Source organism: Phalangium opilio, unplaced genomic scaffold, assembly GCF_054372755.1.
Source record: "Phalangium opilio isolate 3A_F unplaced genomic scaffold, DU_Popi_V2 ptg000540l_1, whole genome shotgun sequence".
Lineage (NCBI taxonomy): Eukaryota > Metazoa > Arthropoda > Arachnida > Opiliones > Phalangiidae > Phalangium > Phalangium opilio.
In genome coordinates this window covers 260,698-283,053 of record NW_028324244.1, presented here as the reverse complement: position 1 = coordinate 283,053, position 22,356 = coordinate 260,698, and the positions used below count along the sequence as shown (strand labels likewise).

General features: G+C 37.5%; 1 protein-coding gene across 2 annotated transcripts; it reads left to right on the top strand.

The window, feature by feature from the left end:
- The first annotated feature begins 3,250 nt into the window (after positions 1–3,250).
- LOC149588516 (uncharacterized) lies at positions 3,251–21,798 on the top strand. 2 transcript variants are annotated; one of them, XM_089862480.1, is made up of 5 exons: positions 3,251–3,378; positions 19,840–19,981; positions 20,044–20,189; positions 20,645–20,780; positions 21,295–21,798. In XM_089862480.1, the coding sequence occupies exons 2-5, from the start codon at positions 19,908–19,910 to the stop codon at positions 21,533–21,535; spliced, it is 597 nt and encodes a 198-aa protein (XP_089718606.1). In that variant the 5' UTR covers positions 3,251–3,378; positions 19,840–19,907; the 3' UTR covers positions 21,536–21,798. The 2 variants fall into 2 exon arrangements, with proteins under 2 accessions (XP_089718606.1, XP_089718605.1); XM_089862479.1 differs by lacking the exon at positions 3,251–3,378 and adding an exon at positions 12,720–13,025.
- Positions 21,799–22,356: the final 558 nt, after the last annotated feature.

The window sequence follows — 22,356 nt, the reverse complement described above, 5'->3', positions numbered from 1 at the left end:
GTGGTTCTAGCGAACTGAAGATGAACAATAGAGAATTTCCTTCATGGGAAAGCAAAAATTCGAGAGGAAATAAATTTAAAAGGATTTCTATTGTTCATCTTCAGTTCGCTAGAACCACATTCAGTTAGCGAGAACCCTTCCAACTTTTGACCCAGCGGGGCTTCGAAAATCGGCACGGTCGCTCCATGCATGGTTTTCAGTTCGGTAGAACCCTTTTCGCTGGAAGTCGGCCTTAAAACTCGAGGCGTCTGCAATACGGGGGTATCGAAAGAAAATACGTGTCCCGTCCCCAATGAAAACCTCCATTGTCGGTTAGGGTGGATTCTCGTTAGACACACGAATCGATATTGTAGACCAGATTGGTCTAATATCAACGCGTATACATTTTTATTATCCTTCCATGTCCAATATCGGCGAAACAACTTTGATGGTATGTCAATCTCGCGATGGGTTGGAAACGTATCGAAATGGCCTCGTTAGAGCTGTCAAGAGACGATGGTATTGACGTATAGGCTTGATTTAGGGGACTGCCAACCAAACCATATAGTCTGGCAATTACTTCTTAACGGAGTACCGCGCCGTAAAACGTACTTAACCCTGGATGAGAGAGAAAGGGAGAGAAAAGCCCGGGAATAGCGTGTTGTCCGTGACAAACTTCTCGACCACGTACCACCAAAGGCCGGGGGATGTAGGCCTACGTTGTCGAGGTTTGGAGCCTCGGTGATGACTCAACAACTCGCCCGGGAAACTAAATTTAGACCAAAAGTTTCAGCCACATTCGTGGCCTATTTTGACGCGTACCAAACTATCTGATCCATAATAAGTCGCTATAATGTTTGCTCGCGTCAATCTCTGTTTTAAACTTTAAACCTAACATATTCCAACCAACTCGGAAGAAGTCGATACACTCTTAATCCCGGGGAATTAGGCTTAAGTTTGAATTTCGAGATAGGCACGAAATGTACGTTACGAGGCTAGGAAGAGATTGGGGAAAGGGATTTCAATATCTAGGAACTGTTGAAATTAATTAGACAGCGTTTCTCTAGCGTAGCGAGGACTTTAAGCCTAACTCGTATAGTAAAGGCAATAATACTAAGGCCTAATCATTCGAGAGTTCTCTTTGAGGTTTCCGAATGCAATGTTTATTCGCTGGAAGTTGAAAAGGGGCCGCGGGCCAAAAAGGGTTAACAGGTTAACATCTTCTAGTGCGAATAGAGCTTCCTAATCTGTCCTTGTCACGACCCATCCGCTTTCCAACGTTCCCCACAAAAAAAAAGAAAAACAAAGAATCGAGGACTCTAGAGAGAAGAAAAATAAAGAAATGTCACAGATTTAGGGACATTTTCTGATAAAACTCCCATATTTTATCCAAATCCCTCTTCGGCATTGAAGTATAATACCATAACCCAATTATATCCCTCCGTAAGTATGGTTCTGCCAATTCCAAAGATCTTGAAGGGGAGATGGAAGTAAGCGATATAGTGTATGGCAAATCCGACCCATACTTTACCGGTGTACTTATGGTTGGTAATACGCGACTTCCTTATTTCTTTATGGTAATGTACTTCATTCAATATGAAACTGGGTTGGCTTTCAAGAAATCTCTTTAATTTTAGAAAAAACAAGATGGCCCAAGGGCTGGGCCTTAATAGTAATTTTACACGGCTCACGTGACCCCCCGTATAGTTGACAACTAAAAACATTTCTGAAACACAATCGTGTATCCCTTTAATTTCTAATAACGTCACATTTCAAATAATATTAATGAAACTAAATTGTGCACCCCACTAAAGTATAATTTTTAAAAACCATACGAATCAAATAATGTATTTAAACAAAATCCTGGATCCCCTAAACCAGAAATCACTATGACCGTAAGGCGTCCCCTCTATTTTACGAAACCTAACCTAACCATCCAGCATAATCTCTGATGTATCACGCGCACAAAGTGCAGTAGTGCACGAAAATTATCATCTTGTTTCCCTTCACTCAAAAAAGCCCGCGAGATTTAAACTACCTTTCTTTCCTCTCTCTCCGAGCGGGATGCCCCCTCTCCCTCTTCCCCCTCTCACTAATACACGGCTCACGTGACCCCCCGTATAGTTGATTTCCAATAAATCGTACAACTAAAAACATTTCTGAAACACAATCGTGTATCCCTTTAATTTCTAATAACGTCACATTTCAAATAATATTAATGAAACTAAATTGTGCACCCCACTAAAGTATAATTTTTAAAAACCATACGAATCAAATAATGTATTTAAACAAAATCCTGCATCCCCTAAACCAGAAATCACTATGACCGTAAAGCGTCCCCTCTATTTTACGAAACCTAACCTAACCATCCAGCATAATCTCTGATGTATCACGGGCACAAAGTGCAGTAGTGCACGAAAATTATCATCTTGTTTCCCGCGAGATTTAAACTACCTTTCTTTCCTCTCTCTCCGAGCGGGATGCCCCCTCTCCCTCTTCCCCCTCTCACTAATATACCAGGCAGGCAGTTCTCTCTCTACGCGGAGCTTCGTATCGCCACCGCGTACGCTAGCGATCTCTCTCTCTCATCGTAAGCGTACGTTTCGCGGACGCGACCGGTTTCCCTCTCTCTCTCATCGTAAGCGTTCGTTTCGCGGACGCGTCCGGGACAGGGACAGGGACAGGGACAGGGACAGGGACAGGGACAGGGGTTTTGGTGCCGTTTCTTAAATTTTACCGTAATTAAAATTACGTGTAAAATTAAAAAGGAATATAGGTTCACGCTTGCTAGGACTATAGGACTTTTAGACTGGGATCGAAGGGCGTTTACCTTTCAACATTTCCAAATCTACATTAATACCTTAAGGGTGGAGACTGCGGACCGACTTAGTGGGGTCAAAGAGGAATTCCCCCGAATGGGGACCCTCTCCCCCTATCTCTCTCTCTCTCTCCGTGTTTTGATCTTCCAGCGGATTAGTTTTTGGGGAGAAAAATACGGGAAATAGTGACTTAAAATCTATAAGAGAGCGAGGCCTATCACCCCCTCTATTCTACAAATCATCTTCCCCTGGGCGAATTCAGACCCCAACAATATCCCCTAAGGGTTCTTTTCACCGTATGCCAATTCAGGAACGGTATATTGAAATCGGGGACTGGCACAATTTACAAAGGAGACGCTATTAGCGTTAACCTGGGATAAGAGATTAGAGCTTTTCTAGTCCATCAATGTTCTTTCTAGTTAACAAATCCCTGAAAATATAGGGAGTTTGAAGAGTGGTGATTCATTCTAGAGCGCGGGCGGGCCCTAGGTAGAAACTATACGTGGGGATTGCGAAAACAGGGACTGATTACCACCGGACATTGGAAATGCGTTGTCGTTGCTCCCTTCGTCTGGTTTATGTAAGTTTCCCTCGATTTTTATATCGAAATCTGTCCCAAAAATCGATACGGAAAAATCGTTCGAGTTTTACTTTACTCGTGTATATAATTTTTTTTGGAAAAAATGCTATATAGCTAGCTAATTTTACTAGCTCGAAAAGAAATTTGATTTTCTTACAAGTTTAAGAATAAGAAAGGGGGCTTTGAATAATTTGAATTTCTTATTATTCCGTTTGGATGGAGTTTATTTTTATCTACCTGAGATCAATCGGAAAGAGATAACTCGAAGTAAATACTAAAATTTAACAGGGTTCATACGAAATTTCCAAAGCCAATTCAGGGTTCATACAACTTTTGGAAAACAAATTTCCCTGAGATTTCCAGGTTTTTCCCCACATACTTCCCTGAATTTTCCAGAGTTACGGGCCTTTAAAGTTTAGGGTAACGCTATTCCTATGAAGGGGGTTGCTTGTTTATGTTTTGCTAAATTACTCCGATCCTGTTTGTCGTAGCCCTAAGTTTTTAGTATGGTTGGATGGGGGACAAATTGGACTATAACATACTCAAAGGACATCCCCGTATCTCTAGTAGAACCAGAGGGTAAACGAGTGCGACAGGGTGGGTTAGCTAAACGAGTGCGACAGGGTGGGTTAGCTAAACGAGTGCGACAGGGTGGGTTAGCTAAACGAGTGAGAGGGTGGGTTTAGCCAAACGAGATAGCCATGTTTGTGACGTAGCCCTAAGCTTTTAGTATGGGTGGCTGGGGGACAAATTGGACTATGACATACTCAAAGGACATCCCCGTATCTCTAGTAGAACCAGAGTTACGAGCCTCCAAAGTATAGTGTAATGTTAATCCTATAGAGGGTATGTTCACGAAAATTTTGCTTAATTACTCGGCCCCTGTTTGACGCAAATTTCCCTGATTTCCCTGAATTTTCCCTGAGGTTTTTGTCAACTATTTATTTCCCTGATTTTTCCAGGTTTTCCCGGTTTTCCATGTTTGTATGAACCCTGCTAATTGCAAAGGCTTCGCCCGAAACACTTCCCAATAAAGCCCAAAATGTAACGCAATTAATTACACATTCTCTTTGCGAAAGGTAGCTTTTTACTTCTAGAGGTCAGTTTCTGATACCAAAGAAGGGGAAGAATAAGAATACCCAGGAAATCGGCTTAGGAATTTTGGGTGGGTTTTCAATTTATTTATTTCGTTTTTTCTTTTTTGGACTGACTGGGTCTCTTTTATCTGGCAATGTCAGCGAATTTTTCTAGGGCTTTGCCCACCTATATGTATTTTTATAAAAGGTTTTTTTGGGGTATTTTATAGATAGAAACTCTTTTTCAAAGTTTTAATGGATTTTCCTTTGAAATAAATAGGGTATAACTTCATCTGGGCTTATTTTCTCAGATATTGGTCCCACATCGGCGGCATTATTTAGTTTACGCTTTGTGGGATGCGACTCGAGCTAAATACAGTTACAAGTTTATTTTCTTGGCAAACAACAAAGTTAATAATAATATAAACCCGGATACGCGTCAAAAATATAAAAACGCCCACTATTTAAAATTTATTTATTCTAAATTATCGCTTTTGAAGGTATGGCGACACCTACTACTTACAAAAGTATATGTAAAAACCAAAAGTAAACTTCGTTTAAACTTGCAGGCGCCGTGTAATATGAGAAGCCCTCCTTTAGGCTTTACTAACCAGAATAGTGTCGACCCCTCTCCGCGTATCGTTACCGTGGCACACGGAACAAGCCGTGAATAGACCCAACCAACAAATCTTTTGAATTTTTATAACGGCTCAGATCTTGTTCTCGAGTTTTGAGGCATAATTTTGCCATGCGCAGAACCTGTTTTAGCCCAAGAGACAGACTCTTGTCCAATCAGAAAAATAAGAGATTTAATTTCGTCGCTAAACGACAGATGGTACTACAGTCAACTTTGTTAGTCACGTGATCCTATCCCTTAGATGGAGACTAGACTAAGCCAACTTGTTTATTTGTTGGTTGGGTCTATAGGCTCATAAAGTAGCGGATGCTAGCTCAGTACCAAAAATGAACGCTTGGATCGCCAGCATCATGTATACTACTTTCAATAAACCTATGACGTCAAGAAGCTCTTCCCTGATTCGTTAGTTCCTGTAGGTGGTTAATTTAGAAGAGGGTAGTTTGCTTTACAGTTTACATGTCGTCAATATAGCCAAAGGCGTTTATTGTTAATGAAGTGTACTTTTCGTTTTATATCTATAGACTTTTGCTGCCTTTTTTCAATTCATTATAAGTTTTGTCAGAATAACTTCAACCTGGCGTTAATTATTATCACCGAGTAGAGGTTAATTTTATCTTGGAAAGCGCGCCAAAACCATTTCCTCGTGGCGCAATATATATATATATTTTCTAAGAATTTCTTATAGTTGCAACGCGTCGCTACGCTTTCAATTTCAAATTTATCGCACCCTTTAGCTTTGGTTTTCGAGCGAGTGCTGAAAACCGATAACTGCTTTTTATTAGTAAACCGTGCCCAATTTTCCCCCGTAATTGAAATTAAGTTTTGGAAGGCCGGACGTTAAAGCCAAAAAAAAAATGTTTCAATCTTCAATGAATAAGATTCATTATGAAACACACCCTTAGAGACAGAGAGAGAGAGAGAGAGAGAGAGAGAGGGAGAGAGAGAGAGAGAGAGAGAGAGAGAGAGAGAGAGAGAGAGAGAGAGAGAGAGAGAGAGAGAGAGAGAGAGAGAGAGAGAGAGAGAGAGAGAGAGAGAGAGAGAGAGAGAGAGAGAGAGAGAGAGAGAGAGAGAGAGAGAGAGAGAGAGAGAGAGAGAGAGAGAGAGAAAAGCTTTCTGAAACATAAATAAAATAAATTCCAAATATTTTTCACCCCTAAGCTTAAAATTCCAATCTAAATAAACATTTGAAGGAAAGAAAGATCAGTAATTTTTTTATCTTAATTAGTATATATAATTTAGAAATCAAAATACCATATTTTTTTTCCTGGTTTTTATTTTATTTTATTTTATTTTTTTCACTTCAGGCTATTCGGTCTTGACCATGATGTATTTAGGTTACACGTTTTTTATTTGCAATTCTCTAACGATACTAAATTTAAACCTAAAATTAAGAGGCACCTATACGAAACAGAAAACGCCTAATGGAATTTAATAATTCGATTTTATTTGCGACGCAGTTTTTCCCTAAATGACTTTCCCTACACCAGCAAAACAATTCCAAGAACCGCTATATCATAATGTATACAGGGTGTTTGTGAAAGGTCCATCAATAATGAAAGGGCGTATTTATTGGGCCATTTTGAGTCGAAAATGTTCTATGACATTTTTCCGTTCGGGCCACTGTTTTCAAGTTATGATTGGAGTAATTTACGGATGACCCCTTAAATTTAATTAAGAAATTGAAAGACAGCGCTAATTTAATGAAGGGGTCATCCCTAAAATATTCAAATCATAACTCGAAAACCGTGGCTCGGACGGCAAAATGTCATAGAACATTTTCGACTCAAAATGGCCCAATAAATACGCCCTTTCATTATTGATGGACTTTTCACAAACACCCTGTATATTGTGATATGATATTTCAATAATTTTTGAACTCCAGTAATGTTTACATCTTAGCGATATAATTATTTAGTCTAAGTCATCCATAAGTTTATAAGATATGTTAAATACGTTTGTCACTGGTAACTTAGAAACTGGGGCTTGCCATGAAGTGAGGTAGGTAGGTCATAGATTCAAGGTAAAGCGAAGACGCCTGGTTTTGGCGCTGTCAAAGGCTTAGTATTGTAGACTAAATAAAAAGATGGAATTCCTGCAAAACTAACCACCGAGTGTGGTACTTCAATTCTCGCTTGTCGTTCTACTAGAACTATAGCTCGAGCTGTAAGTCTCTCAGAAGCATTACGAACTTCTAGGTAGTGTCATACTTATGGTAGGAACATATCACTTATAAACTTATGTATGTTTAAACTGTGTATATTATGATAACTTTTCTTCATTGATAAACATTACAAAACACGGTGTAACCCTAAACGCGGATGTATATCGTGTTTTAAAATTTATTTGGCGTAGCATACAAGGTGATTGACCTTCAGACTGACGGGTAGTGGGCTGACTTGCTTTCATGGTTCCTTGGTATAACTTCAAATATAGGTCGTATACTAGAAGACAGTTAAAATGATTTCCCTCTCAATATAATTCCGCGAGGCCTCAATTTCTTACAAAAAGCTATTAGATATACAACTTCCTAGATTTAAGAGCTCGTGTTCTCTTTGTTTTAGTTTTAGTTTTTTTCTTGGTAAATAAGGGTTAAGGGGTGAAATTTGGGTACCAAATTCTCTGCCAAAATTGGTTTTTCGCGTATGAACATGGATATAGTATTCCTTAAGACTAATTGTTTTGAATTTTGGCGCCCTTTAAGAAATGATAATGCCACGTGATTAGAGAGAGAGAGTGTGTGCGGAATAAGTGCCGATCAGGGATAGATTTAATTTTAGAAGTAGGAATGGAGAACAGAGTAATCTGGGCGCGCGTCAAAGTCCCGGACCCCCTTTCTACGGGACCGGGGGGAGGGGTATGAAAGAAGGGGCGGGAGGGTCATAGCGACAGAGGTAAAAATGGAATTACGTATTTTTAATTTCTCCGTCTCCGTCAGCAACGTCATCAAAACGTAGTTTAAGTGAGCCAATACGATAATTTAAACTTTTCGTTACGTGTTGGAGGGAGGGGCTCTATACTGGGCGGTCTATGAGTCGGACTGAAATAAATACTAACCGTACATCTCCATTCCTACTTCTAAAATTAAATCTATCCCTGGTGCAGATTAAGTGACCCCTTGATACTGCCCGTGAATTCTTTTTGAAACTCCCACTTTAAAGTATTTTTGACTGAAGGAAAAGAATTGCGAGAAAACCTTAAATATTTTCTTTTTTTGGGTCAAACGGGCGTCAATATTCTTTTTGCGTTGTAGTATATTAGCGGCTCGCTTTCTCCCAAATATCCTATCGCAAAACCTAGTGTCTTTTGGGATCAAACCTAGACCCTCAAATACTATATAACCCTGTCTATAACGTGTGGAATTTTTTCCTCGGTCGATATAAAAAAGAAATTGTTTCAAATTTTCTAAACTTTTGAGAAAAAAAGTATAGAGGGGCTAAAAGTATCCAATCTATAAAAATAATATAATTAGATCCGTTATAGGCTGATGGGGTCAGCCTCCGGGATTTGAATATATTCGTACGCAAATTGGTTTAAATTGCCAAGGCTTAGAGATGCCAGTTAGGCTTATTTATTTTTCAAGTGGATGATAATATTATTAAAGGGTTGTCTAAAGAAACTTAAAATCTCGTCTTTACAAAAGTCGTCTTAAACGCCTACTCATTTCGTTTTTGGGCCTTTTTAAATATTACGGAATTCCGGGAATTGTCTCGCGTCGTAGACTTAAGATCTTTCAATTTTGGGACCAAGAAAATCTAGCTAGGTCTACTCAATTTTCATTTCAAATTGAGGCTTAATTTTTAAACTTGAAATTTAAAGCTTACTCGTCTCAAACCAACACTACAATTTCTCTTAAAACTTTTACTAGGCTGTTAAGAAATCTTTCAAGTTCAACTTTATTTTTATTAGTATTTTATTAGTCTGTCACTAAGCCTATCTCCCGGGCCGAATATTAGACTGTTTAAATATTTAGAGATTTGGCCCTTCAAAATCTTTCCAGCCCGACACTGCTCGGCTTCCTATAGACCTTTCGGCTCTTGAAATATCTCGTCTTATGATCAAGCCAAGAATAACATAGTCAAAGACGCGAATATTAAATAAAAAAACCCCCACTAAAGTGTACCTTTAAGTCATATATAACGTTTATTATTATTTAATTTAGAAACTTCACTCAAAAACGAGTCGGCCGAAAAATCTTTGATACTCAAGGTTTGTTTTTAAAAACTGAAAATGCCGAGTTGATGTTTTACTTTAAATAGATAGAAATGTTTAGTTTAATCTGATCCGTATAATTTAGAGAAGCTAGACCTGGCATCGGCGAAATTCGAGACAATGTCTTGAAGTAAATTTCGATTAAGTTATTTATTTTTAGCTTTTAAGGTCTTAAACGTAAATATCTCCGTTACATAATCTCAAAGTATAGAGTTTTCCATTACCCATAAATTTATAGTAATAATTTATGTTAATGAGTCTCTGTTTATAGAAACCACAGCAAAGTTTCGAAACCAGAGAAAGTATAGCGTTGGAATAGCAAATTAGAGAGGCACGGCCCGGAATTCCACCCAAGGATAACCTATGCAAGATCTTCTAACTTCTATTCCACTTTCAGTTTCTCTGATGAAACTATCTGGGGGTTTAATATATTGCAGCGAGCTTAAAGCCTTCGGGCCTTTTTTGAAAGTTCGATTCCTAACGTCTTTCTTAAATTAGAAAGTGTGATGCGTAAAGCCCTCGAACCATTTAAAAAGAAATTCCCCCGTTGATTTAAAGATGTTTATGGAAACGTAAATTCCGTTCTCCAATAAAACCAGCAGCATCTGGAGTTGTTTATCAAGTTTGAAACATTGACTTCGATGTTTATTGAATATTAATACACGCGTTTCATTCGTTTCTAACATAAATATTCATCTTTGATCAGAATTTTATTGATTTAATCAGAAGTAAGATGAGACTAGAAGTAAAGAGCTCTAGCATTGAACAAATTTGAGGATTTTATGCCGCTTCCATCGCGCCTACACTAGAGAGAAAAAAATTGGTCGAGTTCCAAAAAATATTTCTTACCCCCTTCCCCTCAACCTAAAGCCGAGAACACGGACGCGGGTGCTTGAATCTAGCCACGAGCCTCTCACGTTTTGGAGGGAAAACTCAGAAACCGCTACCAGAGGGCCAACCGTTGGTGACTTGGTGTGTTATCAAGAATATTCACTTTCGCCAAGTGAAGAATTTGGTTACCTCGATACTTCTAGTCTCATCTTACTTCTGATTTAATCAATTTGTTAAAAATATAAATTTTCCAACGATCTCTATCTTCCAAGCAGAAACGTCCTAACTTTCACTTGTCTTTCGCGAAGAATGACGATAGTTTATAGGGTTGCCACGGAATTTTCAGAACTAAATTCACTGACTTTTCCAGGTTTTCCCTTACCTTTTTCTGAGATTTTCCCTGACCTTTTAGGCCGAAAGTGTTTACAGCACGTTTTAAGTGCTTATAATTAAATAAACTCGATCTACATTAAGTTTTCCAATGTATTTGTTGCACCAAAATGAATAAGAAACATTTTAACTATAAATAACAGAAAATAAAATTTTTAAAGGCATTTACTTTATAAAAACAATTCTAGATTGCATTTTTAAGGATTGCTCTAGAGTTTTCTGTGTTAAGAGAGGATGAGGAGAAACTTTCATTACTCTTTCAATAAAGACTTATCCCCAGAAATTTTACCCACTAAAATCAAATTCCCTGACTTAAATGAAACTTTTGAAATTCCCTGACCTTTTTGGCCCATTTTTAAATTCCCTGACTTTTCCAGGATTTCCAGGTACTGTGGCAACCCTGATTTAATTAGTTCGTTTAATAATTAGTATTTTATCCTCGTTTCTATTCATCATCCTTAAGGGTTAGATACGCGTCAGTAATCCTTTAGGGGATTTTAAACCAGGGTATCAAATAGTAAATAATGGGCCAAATCAACAATACGCCATCAGAATACTTAATTAGATCTTTAAAAGATTGTTTCCTAACTAGGATTAGCGCCCAGCATTTTGGCTCTCGCAAATTTCACCTTTGACCCTTTATCCACCCATGGCATGGTTCTATACCCATTAAGTACAGGATGCTCTTCCCTAGCTCCAAACTATTTTGTCACTTGGCAAACTTCGACGAAAATATATATTTTTTTCAAGTTAATTAGTTAGAAATGGAACGTGGGACTACGCTTTTCAAAGAACCAAAAAAAATAAAAGTTGGAAACGCTCTTGAGTTGAGTTTGGTTGAAAAATGGTGTGTTCGTTAAGCCTAACTAGGTTTTGAAGGGCCTAATTCTGACGTTATAACAAGCGAGCGGGTTCCTATAAGCCTAGTTTTCAAACACCTTAAAAATTAATGACCCAAATATAAAATGTAAAAAAAAAAAAAAATAGGTGATGAAGAATAAACTTAATTAATCTAACAAATCAACCCTAACAATAATAATACTAAAAAAAAACTTGAAAAATATTTACGCTTTTTCACTTATATAAAACCTCGTACCATTAACTTTGTAACTAGCCACCGAATTTTCGTTTTTCATTAAGTTTTCAAGTAGGTCCGTTATAAAAAATACTAATTTAATTTTGGTATCCGTTTTTGAACGCATCAATAATTATATTTATTTCTTATTAAACGTAACGTATTTTTTTCCCGAATAGATTAACCCGAAGATGTAAAAAAATTATTTCTATCAAATACAAGAATCCAAATTTATTTTTAGGGTGATTTACTTCATTAAGAGTTACCATAAGTTCGTAAGATATATGTTCAATAAGTTTGTCACTGGTAACTTAGAAACTGGAGCTTGTCATGAAGTGAGGTAGGTCATAGATTCGAGGTAAAGCGAAGATGCTTGGTTTCAAAGGCTTAGTAACGCGGACTAAATAGGACTAGATGGAAGTCTAGCAAAACTAAGCGAGTGTAGTCTGCAATCCACCTTATTCCCTATCACCGGAAGTTAGGCTTGTCTCGGGATTCATGGAGGGGAGTAACGGGAAGAAATTAGTCTGTCGTCTGCTACAACGGTCAAAAATATGTACTGTAGCAGACGACAGACGAATTTCTTCCCGTTACTCCCCTCCATGAATCCCGAGGTAAGCCTAACTTCCGGCGATAGGGAATAAGGTGAATTCTCGCTTCCGTCGTTCTCGAATTAGCTCGAGCTGTAAGCCTCCAGCATTACGAACTTGTATAAGTAGTGTCATACTTACGGAACATATCACTTATAAACTTATGGAGTTACTAGGCCTAAATAATAATGAATTTTTCGTCTGTCGAATTCTGGTTCCCCAGATTTGAGCGTGTTCTCATTATTAAAATGGCTGTACGTGAAATATAAGGCACCCTTTTAAAGCAATTTCGAGTTAATTCACCTCTCGGTATCGAGTGACCGTTCCGAAATTAATCATCTCGACCGTCCGTTCTAGTTAATTTCGAATGTAGATGACGCCGTAACCGATTGCGAACTGAGCGAATCCTTGATTTTGCTATTAAGAAAGGCCCATCCACCGTTGCTGCTCGCCACTAAACCGTTACGAATTGGCGCGTCGGTTTTTCCCGCCCAACACAATGGACCGAATTTCTAGTAACAAGCTGGTTCGGCAATCGTGATCGGCCAGACACTAACTCGAGCGAGAGACTCCAAGCTCAGAGTGCTTTAGGTTACCCAAGGAGACAGTCGGTTCGAACGGTAAACGCACTCGGCGCTTTTTCCCCGAAACTCACCCGTTATCTATGTTGATATTACTCAAGAAGTGTTCCTAGTATTTAGTCGTTTAAAATAATTATAAAAATCGCTATAAATACGCGAGTGTGATTACGGTTCCAAGTTTAATTTCTTCCTGACTTGAATTTTATTCAATCATGATGAGTGCCAGGATAAGCTCTTTCATCTTGGTATTACTGTTCCGTGAGTTATCTCTATTATCTTTTATCTTTGGATTATGTTATTTTTAGAAATATATTGGAATGGATACGTCGATAATGAGAGAGAGAGTACACTGTCTTTGTTTGTCAAAGGTCAAAGTTAAGAGAGAGAGAGAGGGAGAGATAGGGTCAATTTCAGTTAGTGACCGTGCGCTAATAGTGTGCCAAAATAGTTTTCAACTTAGTTTTTAAAAGATTTTCCATAACTTTGTTGATATTGTTAGGGGTTATCTTAAGTTTCCTTCATTAAGGTCAAGTCTTTTTTGTTATTGGTTTTATTTAATTTTTTGAGAAAAATTATAATTATATTATAATTCATTTATAAGGAATAAAAATATAGTTAATTTTATAGGAAATTTTAAGTTTCAAAATCTAAAATTAGCATTTTTATTGCATTTCCCATACTTAAATGACTTCCAAGTATTAAAACTTTTGCTTCTATATTTAAACTAAGAGTGTTATATCATCCCGCTCACGCTGTGAAATTTGAATATTCGCTTCATTTAATACGTGATTTTAAAGCAAAATTATCTCCTCTCCAGGGAGGGCCTAACTTATGTTGAAAGTCTCATTTTTGGATATCTAATTTACGTATGTAAAACAATATAAACGTTCTCCCGTTTCCCTAGAAAACCCCCAAATTTAACGGAAGGGTTAATTACTAAATTCTCATTAGCTTAATTTAGTATTATAACTTAATTAAAAGTTTAAAAGCGGTTGCTTGAAAGCCCAAATTATGTCGGCTAGCTGTTTACGGATTTCTGAATGAAAATAATTTCAGGGTTCATACAAACCTGGAAAACCGTGAAAAGTTGGAAAAATCAGGGAAATAAATAGTTGACAAAAACCTCTGGGAAAATTGGAAAATTCAGGGAAATTTAGAATTTTTAGTAAAATTCAGGGAAATCGGGGAAATTTGTGTCAAACAGGGGCCGAGTAATTAAGCAAAATGTTCATAAACATACCCTCCATACACCATAGCATTAACATTACACTATACGTTTTAGGCTCGTGCCACCCCCCCTCCTTCGTTAACATTTGCTCCGTAGGATACTCCATATACGGGAAAAACCTGGAAATCTCAGGGAAATTTGTTTTCCAAAAGTTGTATGAACCCTGCATTTGTTATCGTTATTTATAGCGTATAGGTCAAAATTTGTTTTTATTATTATTATAATAAACGCGAAAAAGTGGGCCAAATTCCTTCAAATCTAACCGAGAAAGGTTTAAAACTGACCTTTAAAACTTTAAAAGGAAATGATTTCTAAAAGGGATGCGCGCTATCAAATTTTTGAAAAGACAGAATCCATTTTTAAATAGGCGGTTTCGCATCACCTGACTTTTCCCCCTCTTTGCCTATTCTTTTAACCAATTCTAGGACATGATTGTAACGCGTTGTTACAACGCCGGACCCCGCAGACCATAACGAGATATCCCGTTTAAATACTTCTATATTGTTTTGGCTTGGTAAATTTTTCAAGGTTTAATTTTGAGCCCTTCCTTTTCAAATTCCACTTAATTGTTTATATAAAAGTTATATTTTAATGTTATAGCCGAAAATTTTATATCTAAAATGTATAATCAGTCTCTTAACACCCAGGGTTCATACAAACCTGGAAAACCTGGAAAAATCAGGGAAATAAATAGTTGACAAAAACCTCAGGGAAAACTTCGGGGAAATTTAGAATTTTTAGTAAAATTCAGGGAAATAAGGGAAATTTGCGTCAAACAGGGGCCGAGTAATTAAGCTAAATGTTCATAAACATAGCCCCCTCCATAGGATTAAGATCAGACTATACTTTGGAGGCTCATAACTGTGGTTATATTAGAGATACGGGGATGTCCTCTGATTATGTAATAGTCCTATTTGCCCCCCTCCTTCGTTAACATTTGCTCCATAGGATACTTAATATACGGGAAAAACCTGGAAAACTCAGGGAAGTATATGGGGAAAACCTGGAAATCTCAGGAAAATTTGTTTTCCAAAAGTTGTATGAACCCTGAATTTTCTATTCAAACATAAATTGGTGGTCCGTTTTAAATTGAATGGTGTTTATCTTGGTCCCTAATTGAGGTAGAGACACATTTTTAGTCTCGTTAGAAACTTGAACCATCTTGACCATTATAGGTCAAAGGGATTTAAGTGTAAGATACAGTTTAAACTGGAGTTACGATCCTCCAAACAAATTTCCTTAAGTTTATACATTACGTAATTTAAATGTATTTTTATATCTCGAAGGTCGGGTGTTTGAAATATGATTAATTACTTTTAAACGTGAGGAGGTAGTTGCGAAATTTACGGGTTTTTTTTTAGCCAAGACCCTATTTAGTATAGGCTTGAGGAAATGCGTACATAGTTTCTGAATATTAAATATGTTTCGAATTTCCAAACAGGACGGTGTACACAAACAATTTTAACGATCATATTTAACTTAACTTAACTTTACATCTAATTTCATATATTAAAATTAAGTAAATCGCTATATCCCGTCTAGTTATTAAAAAAATTATCTCATCTCGATTCCGTTTCAATCGAAATTGATTTCCGCTAATTAATTTATTCTCCATTAAGTTTAACCTTGAGAGATTCAATCTTATTTATTTCACTTTTCCGCGCTCGATTGACCAAAGTACGGCCATTTAAAATAATTAATAATAATATAAATAATTATGTCTTAGCATTATCATAAGTTCATTAGATGTCTTCCGTAAGTTTGTCACTGGTTACAAACTGGAGCTTGTCACGAAGTCTATTTAGATTCGAGGTGAAGCGAAGGCGCCTGGTTTTGGCGCTTTCAAAGGCTTAGTAACGCGGACTAAATAGGACCTAGATGGAAGTCCCGCAAAATTAATTAACCACCGAGTGTAGGACTTCAATTCTCGCTTGTCGTTCTGCAAGAACTATAGCTCGAGCTGTAAGTCTCTCAGTAGCATTACGAAGTATAGGAAGGTGTCATACTTATGGTAGGAACATATCACTTATAAACTTATGGTAGGAACATATCACTTATAAACTTATGGTAGGAATATATCACTTATAAACTTATGGTAGGAAGATATCACTTATAAACTTATGGTAGGAACAAATCACTTATAAACTTATGGTAGGAACAAATCACTTATAAACTTATGGTAGGAACATATCACTTATAACTTATGGTAGGAACATATCACTTATAAACTTATGGTAGGAAGATATCACTTATAAATTTATGGTAGGAATATATCACTTATAAACTTATGGTAGGAAGATATCACTTATAAACTTATTGTAGGAAGATATCACTTATAAACTTATGATAGGAACATATCACTTATAGACTTATGGTAGGAACATATCACTTATAGACTTATGGTAGGAAGATATCACTTATAAACTTATTGTAGGAAGATATCACTTATAAACTTATTGTAGGAAGATATCACTTATAAACTTATGATAGGAACATATCACTTATAGACTTATGGTAGGAACACATCAGTTATAAACTTATGGTAGGAACATATCACTTATAGACTTATGGTAGGAACACATCAGTTATAAACTTATGGTAGGAACATATCACTTATAAACTTATGGTAGGAACACATCAGTTATAAACTTATGATATATTTCCTAAAATCAATATTTTTAACGAGTAGTTTCTTGAGCACAACGCGTGTTTTGGTAAAGGTCTTAAACCCTCTCCCTATCAATTTTAGGTTAAAAAAAAACTCCATGTAAACATCTGGGAGTCGAAGAAACATTCCGAAATGTCCTCCTTGAGAGCTATTTTAATTGTTTCGCCCTCCTCAGATTTAATTAAAAATCTCTTACGGAATGAATTCCAATCTCGTGATGAGCCAGCTTCGAGGGACATCCCCATTTCCCCCCCCCCACACACCCCCAAAAGAAATGCGCGTAGAGCGGAAGAGAGAGTCCTTGAGGAATTGATTTTCTTATATATTATCTTACCTCGGAAAATGTCTTTGTTTGGTATTAATAGCGTATTAAGATCTATGTAGGTCAAATAGCCTAACTTGTATTGACCTCTCCAATTTCAAGCTACTTACTAGGCGAAATTTCTTATATTCAAAGTTGTATTTTTTGTGGACCAACATCTTAATAAGCTTATTTGTCTAAAGCTATATTCCCCCCTTAGCCTCCAATATTACGTCAAGGGACCTACCCGCTGTAAATAAGCCTCGGTCTTGGCGTCATAGATAAAGCCGAGATTATTATTATTATTATTAAAGACTTATATATCTAAGCCTAATTTATAATTTGATGTCAAAGAACTTATTTTTCTAAATTTCTTCCAATATTCTATCCTAAGTATTGTCTAAACCTTTTCACCAACATTCTCTCTAAATATGGACGGCGTTTATTGAGCCGGCGAAATTCGACCATAGATATAGTAAAACTATAAAGGGTCTAGATCCACTTCGCTGGCTTAGGCTTAACGAAAAAACGCGGAAGGGGCAACGAGCAGACAGCCGCTATTTTCTGGGGGTAGCCGTATAAAACGCCATCTATCGGGAACTTTCGAAACTAAATTAAGGGATGAGCTTAGAGTAGTGGCACTCTATGTTAACCCCCTATAGGCCATAATAAGTCAAACCCTCGGAGATGCCATTACTCCATTTTATACGAGCTAAGAGCAGAAAAACGTATTTTATAAATTTTACACCTGTAAAATCTTTTAAAAAACACTTGGAACTTGTATTTCTACTTAATTTCGAGGAAATTCCACCGTTTTCTGAAGGTAAGAGTCTTTTTTATACATTTATTAGTAATGAAAACATTTAAGGCGAGCTAAGCCTTGGTCTTGTAAAACACGGCAGATTAGTGATTTTGAATTTGAAAACGATGCTAATCACTAACCTGCCGTCCTGCCGTGTTTTACAAGACCAAGGCTTAGCTCGCCTTAAATGTTTTCATTACTAATAAATGTATAAAAAAGACTCTTACCTTCAGAAAACGGTGGTATTTCCTCGAAAGTAAGTAGAAATACAAGTTCCAAGTGTTTTTTAAAAGATTTTACAGGTGTAAAATTTATAAAATACGTTTTTCTGCTCTTAGCTCGTATAAAATGGAGTAATGGCATCTCCGAGGGTTTGACTTATTATGCCCTATAGGGGGTTAACATAGAGTGCCACTACTCTAAGCTCATCCTTTAATTTAGTTTCGAAAGTTCCCGATAGATGGCGTTTTATACGGCTACCCCCAGAAAATAGCGGCTGTCTGCTCGTTGCCCCTTCCGCGTCGACCTCCCATTGAATTGTGTATCTACCCTTTTAATATATCTATGAATTCGACGCCCGCAAAGGCCTAAAGGCCCCGCATTAATTTCTCTTCGATGCTAAGTTCTATCTCGAAACAACATCTCCTCTAGAGAAGGATAGTTTGTTTGTTAAACTCAGAATATCTAAAACCAACCACGCTCTCCAAAGTGTATACCATCTCGGCGACCTAAATTTCCATTTTGTTATTTTAGCAAATTTATAATGAATGTATCTCGTAAAAGGAGTTTAAAAGGGCGCGATAGGGAGCCATCGGTGATTGGTGAAAGTACTTCCCGGCGCTGTTTGTACGTAATTTATTCAGATCTCGTCGATTCCCTTTTAAACCTTAATTCGATTGAAGGAATAGCGACGTTGTTTATAAATTATGTAAAATCTAAGGAAAACCTTACCTTTTGAGAGTTTAAACTCATCAATATTTAAATATGAGGGAAAACACAGAAAAAACACTTTGAAAACTTGAAATTTCGGGGACAAAAGCAAATTTGCGGAGATTTTTGGCGCGTTTTTCTCCTTGATAAGTCCCTCACGGCATCTCGCGGAAAAGCCAAGCGCAGGCGCCCGAGACTCCCGACGTCTACTAATGCCGCGCGAATCTGAATAAAATAGGCTTAACGCGGCGACACTAACCAGGCATGCGTCACGTGAGCGACATCTAGATAGAAAATTTCTCCTTACTACGTCATCAAACGGAACAAAATTTTAACTAGACTTTTTCCAAACACAATACTTTGATTGCAATTTTACAAATTGCTACGAAAACAAATAAAGAAGTAAACATATCATTTTTCATGGAATTTTTTTTCGCATTTTAAGATGACGAATATTATGTCACTAAGTTCGTCGGATTGTCCTAGATTACAAATTAAATATAGATAACCTATTCTATTTATTTTTTTTGTCTCAGCTTCTCGAAGAGGTTTGGGTTATGGGCGCGACTTTGTCTCGTAATGAATTCGGGTCATTGTACCGCGATGCGTTCGTGACGAGGGCTTTTTTCCTCTTATTTTTCCATTTAAACTTTCCCCGTTAAGTCTCTAGCATTGCGAAGTATAGTTAGTGTCATACTTATAAACTAATGGTTTTAGTTGGGTAATTTCGATTTTACCGTTTTTTAAACGGACAAAACACCGAGTGAAATATTTCAGAGTGTAAGAAATGCATTCTCCTATACTGAGGGAAATAAAACGTCTTTAGTTTTCTCCATTTGACCTTTTGTTCGTATATCTTGACGTCCGTCCTTCTTTGACCTTCGTGCTAATTGACACTCGAGATCCCTAGAAATCTATACCCCAGGGATGTAAGTTTATCTTGCACAACAGTAGCTGACAGCCATCAACATCTCTCTTTCTCTCTCTCTCTCTGTCCCTCGGAATGTCGCGAGTCCCCATAAAATATATTCCCAAATGATAACCAAATTATAACATTGTATTTTCGTTATAAATTTTTCTTTGCGACGTTAATTAATTTATTTATAATTTTTCTTACGTTGTTCTTAAATTAATTATTTATAGTTTGGAAGGGTTGTTTGGCTCAAAACCAACATTGCAACACGGAGCAAGTGGAACAGTGTGTCGGAGAAATGAAAAATTTATACAGCAGTGAAGATGGACCAATCATCGTAAAGAATGAAGAGGAACTTAAAACTCTTTGCCGGTTGGTTGAATACGCGACCGAGTAAATATTTTAGTTAATTTTGTATCTGATCTTAACAACAGTCACCAAGAACGAGCCTTAACTTGTATCAATAACTTCGTGGATCGGTGTCTACCGGAACAACACAGGAACCTCTACATCAATTTGACGAGCGGTGTACAAGAGTTTGTCCAAGAATTTTGTACGGATAATTCCGCCACCCGTAAAAGTAAGACAATATCAAAAGCGTATAGAATAAAAGCAAAAATTACCCTTCGTTGAAACTCGCTGACGCCGTTAAATAAGAGTAGCCCTCCTTTACCAACCAGAATAGTGTCGACCCCCTCTGCGTATGTACTAGTTTCTAAAAACTCATGACGTCAAGAAGCTCTTCCCTGATTGGTTTAGTTCCTGTAGTCGGTTGAGCGGAGGTTAGTTTGCTTCCCAGTTTACATGTCGTCTACAACCAAAGGCGAGGAATTGTTAAAGGGGCTGTCCGACCCTCTCTCCTTTTTTACCCACCCGCTATGATAAGCTCTATGAGGAAGATCGTCGTTTGTCCTACGGTCCGAACGGCCCCCTTAATGAAGCGTACTTTTTGCTTTTATATCTATATACTTTTGATAATATTATTATTTAACCCTTGTAGATTTTAAGGCTTAATTTGCATTTAATTTCGTCTAGTTTACGTCAAACATTTGAACTGTTTCAATAAAGTCGCCGATAAGGTTCATCACTGTTCAATGAAGTTCACCATGTGGCACAACGACTTCCAAAAACAGAACCCGGAGAGAAATCATTATCTCTCCAGTTCTTGTTGGTAAGATACCTTAAAGTAACGGAAAGTGACGCCGTATGGAAGGAGTGTGCGCTGATTGGTCGAATAAAGACGCTCCCTTAGGGAGAAGGGGAGTCTTGGTTGGCACCGCGGAAAGCTTTCATCCATCCCAGCGGACGTTTTACTTTCTCTTATTTCTATACGCCCTTGATGGCACCATAAGTTCATAAGATACGTTCTATCCATAAGTTTGTCACTGGTAACTTAGAAACTGGAGCTTGTCATGAAGTGAGTGAGGTAGGTCATAGATTAGAGGTAAAGCGACGCCTGGTGAGGCGCTGTCAAATGGTTAATGACGCAGACTAATTAGAAAGATGGAAGATATAGTCTGCAATTCTCGCTTCCGACGTTCTACTTAAACTAGCTCGAGCTGTAAGAGTCTAGCATTACGAAGTATAGAAAGTGTCATACTTATGGAAAACATATCACTTATAAACTTATGATGGCAGTAAATACTCGCGCCTTTGAATGACGTAATAATTTCCAATTCGCGCAGCCATTTTGGGACGGCTATGACCTGTATGAAGACGGTGGTTCAAGACGGTTGCCCGGAAGAAGCCAGTCAACTTTTCAATTCCATGGTGCATAAAATCACCAAGCAATTTTCTCAAGTGGCCCAGTGCGATTCTGTCGTGTATTCGGACGGAAATGATTGCCCCAATTCGGCTTCGTGGTCCAGTATATCCATCAGCGTCCTCCTAATAGCCTTATTGGTTAGTTTCACTAAAAGCTCTTAAGGTTACTTAGACGCCTGCAGAAGCAGTTTCAGTCTTCGAGATCATTTTAATTCTCCGCAATTCATAAAAACCAAAGTCCATATGGAAAAAGACATTTTGAAATAATGATTTTTAAAAATCCAAAAACACAGCTATCTTTTGTTAAAAGTTATTTTTGTCCAAGTCGTTGTTGTATTTTTTTTTTTTTTAATAATTTTCGCAACAATCTCGACTGTACATAGCTTTGAAGAAGCGTTTAAATATATAAATCGTATTTTTATCTTCTCGTGGTTCTCTTACTTAAATTTTGATTTTTATAAGGGGTGTGTGGGTACCCGTCTTCGGGTGGTCGGGTACCCGCACACCCGATACCCGAAACATATTTTTTTTAGGACCCGAACGGGTACCCGAGTCCCAATTTTAAAATCCCCAGGGTCCAGTTCATGACGTTACCGCGCATGTTTCAATTCTTCTGCCTTTCATAATTAAATAATTTAATTAGTAACAAGGTATTATTTAATATTGTTTATTGAATTACACTATGGGATAATGGCTCAGCTTTGAAATCTAGCTTTTAATTGGACTGTAAGACCCGAATTGGACCCAAAAGCAAATTTTGGGGATTTTGCAGACCCGAGGACCCGACGGGTAATTGAAAATAGGACGGTCCATGTTTGCAAAAACTACTTCTTCAAATTAGTACCTCCCCGTACCTTCTAATATAGAGCTATCTCAGAAGCCTTAGTGTGACGTCACCCATGCTCTTTGCCCATAGGACTTAAGCGGTACCAAACATGGCCGCCAACTGTCAAAGCTATGCCCATGACGTTTTACCTAGGCAA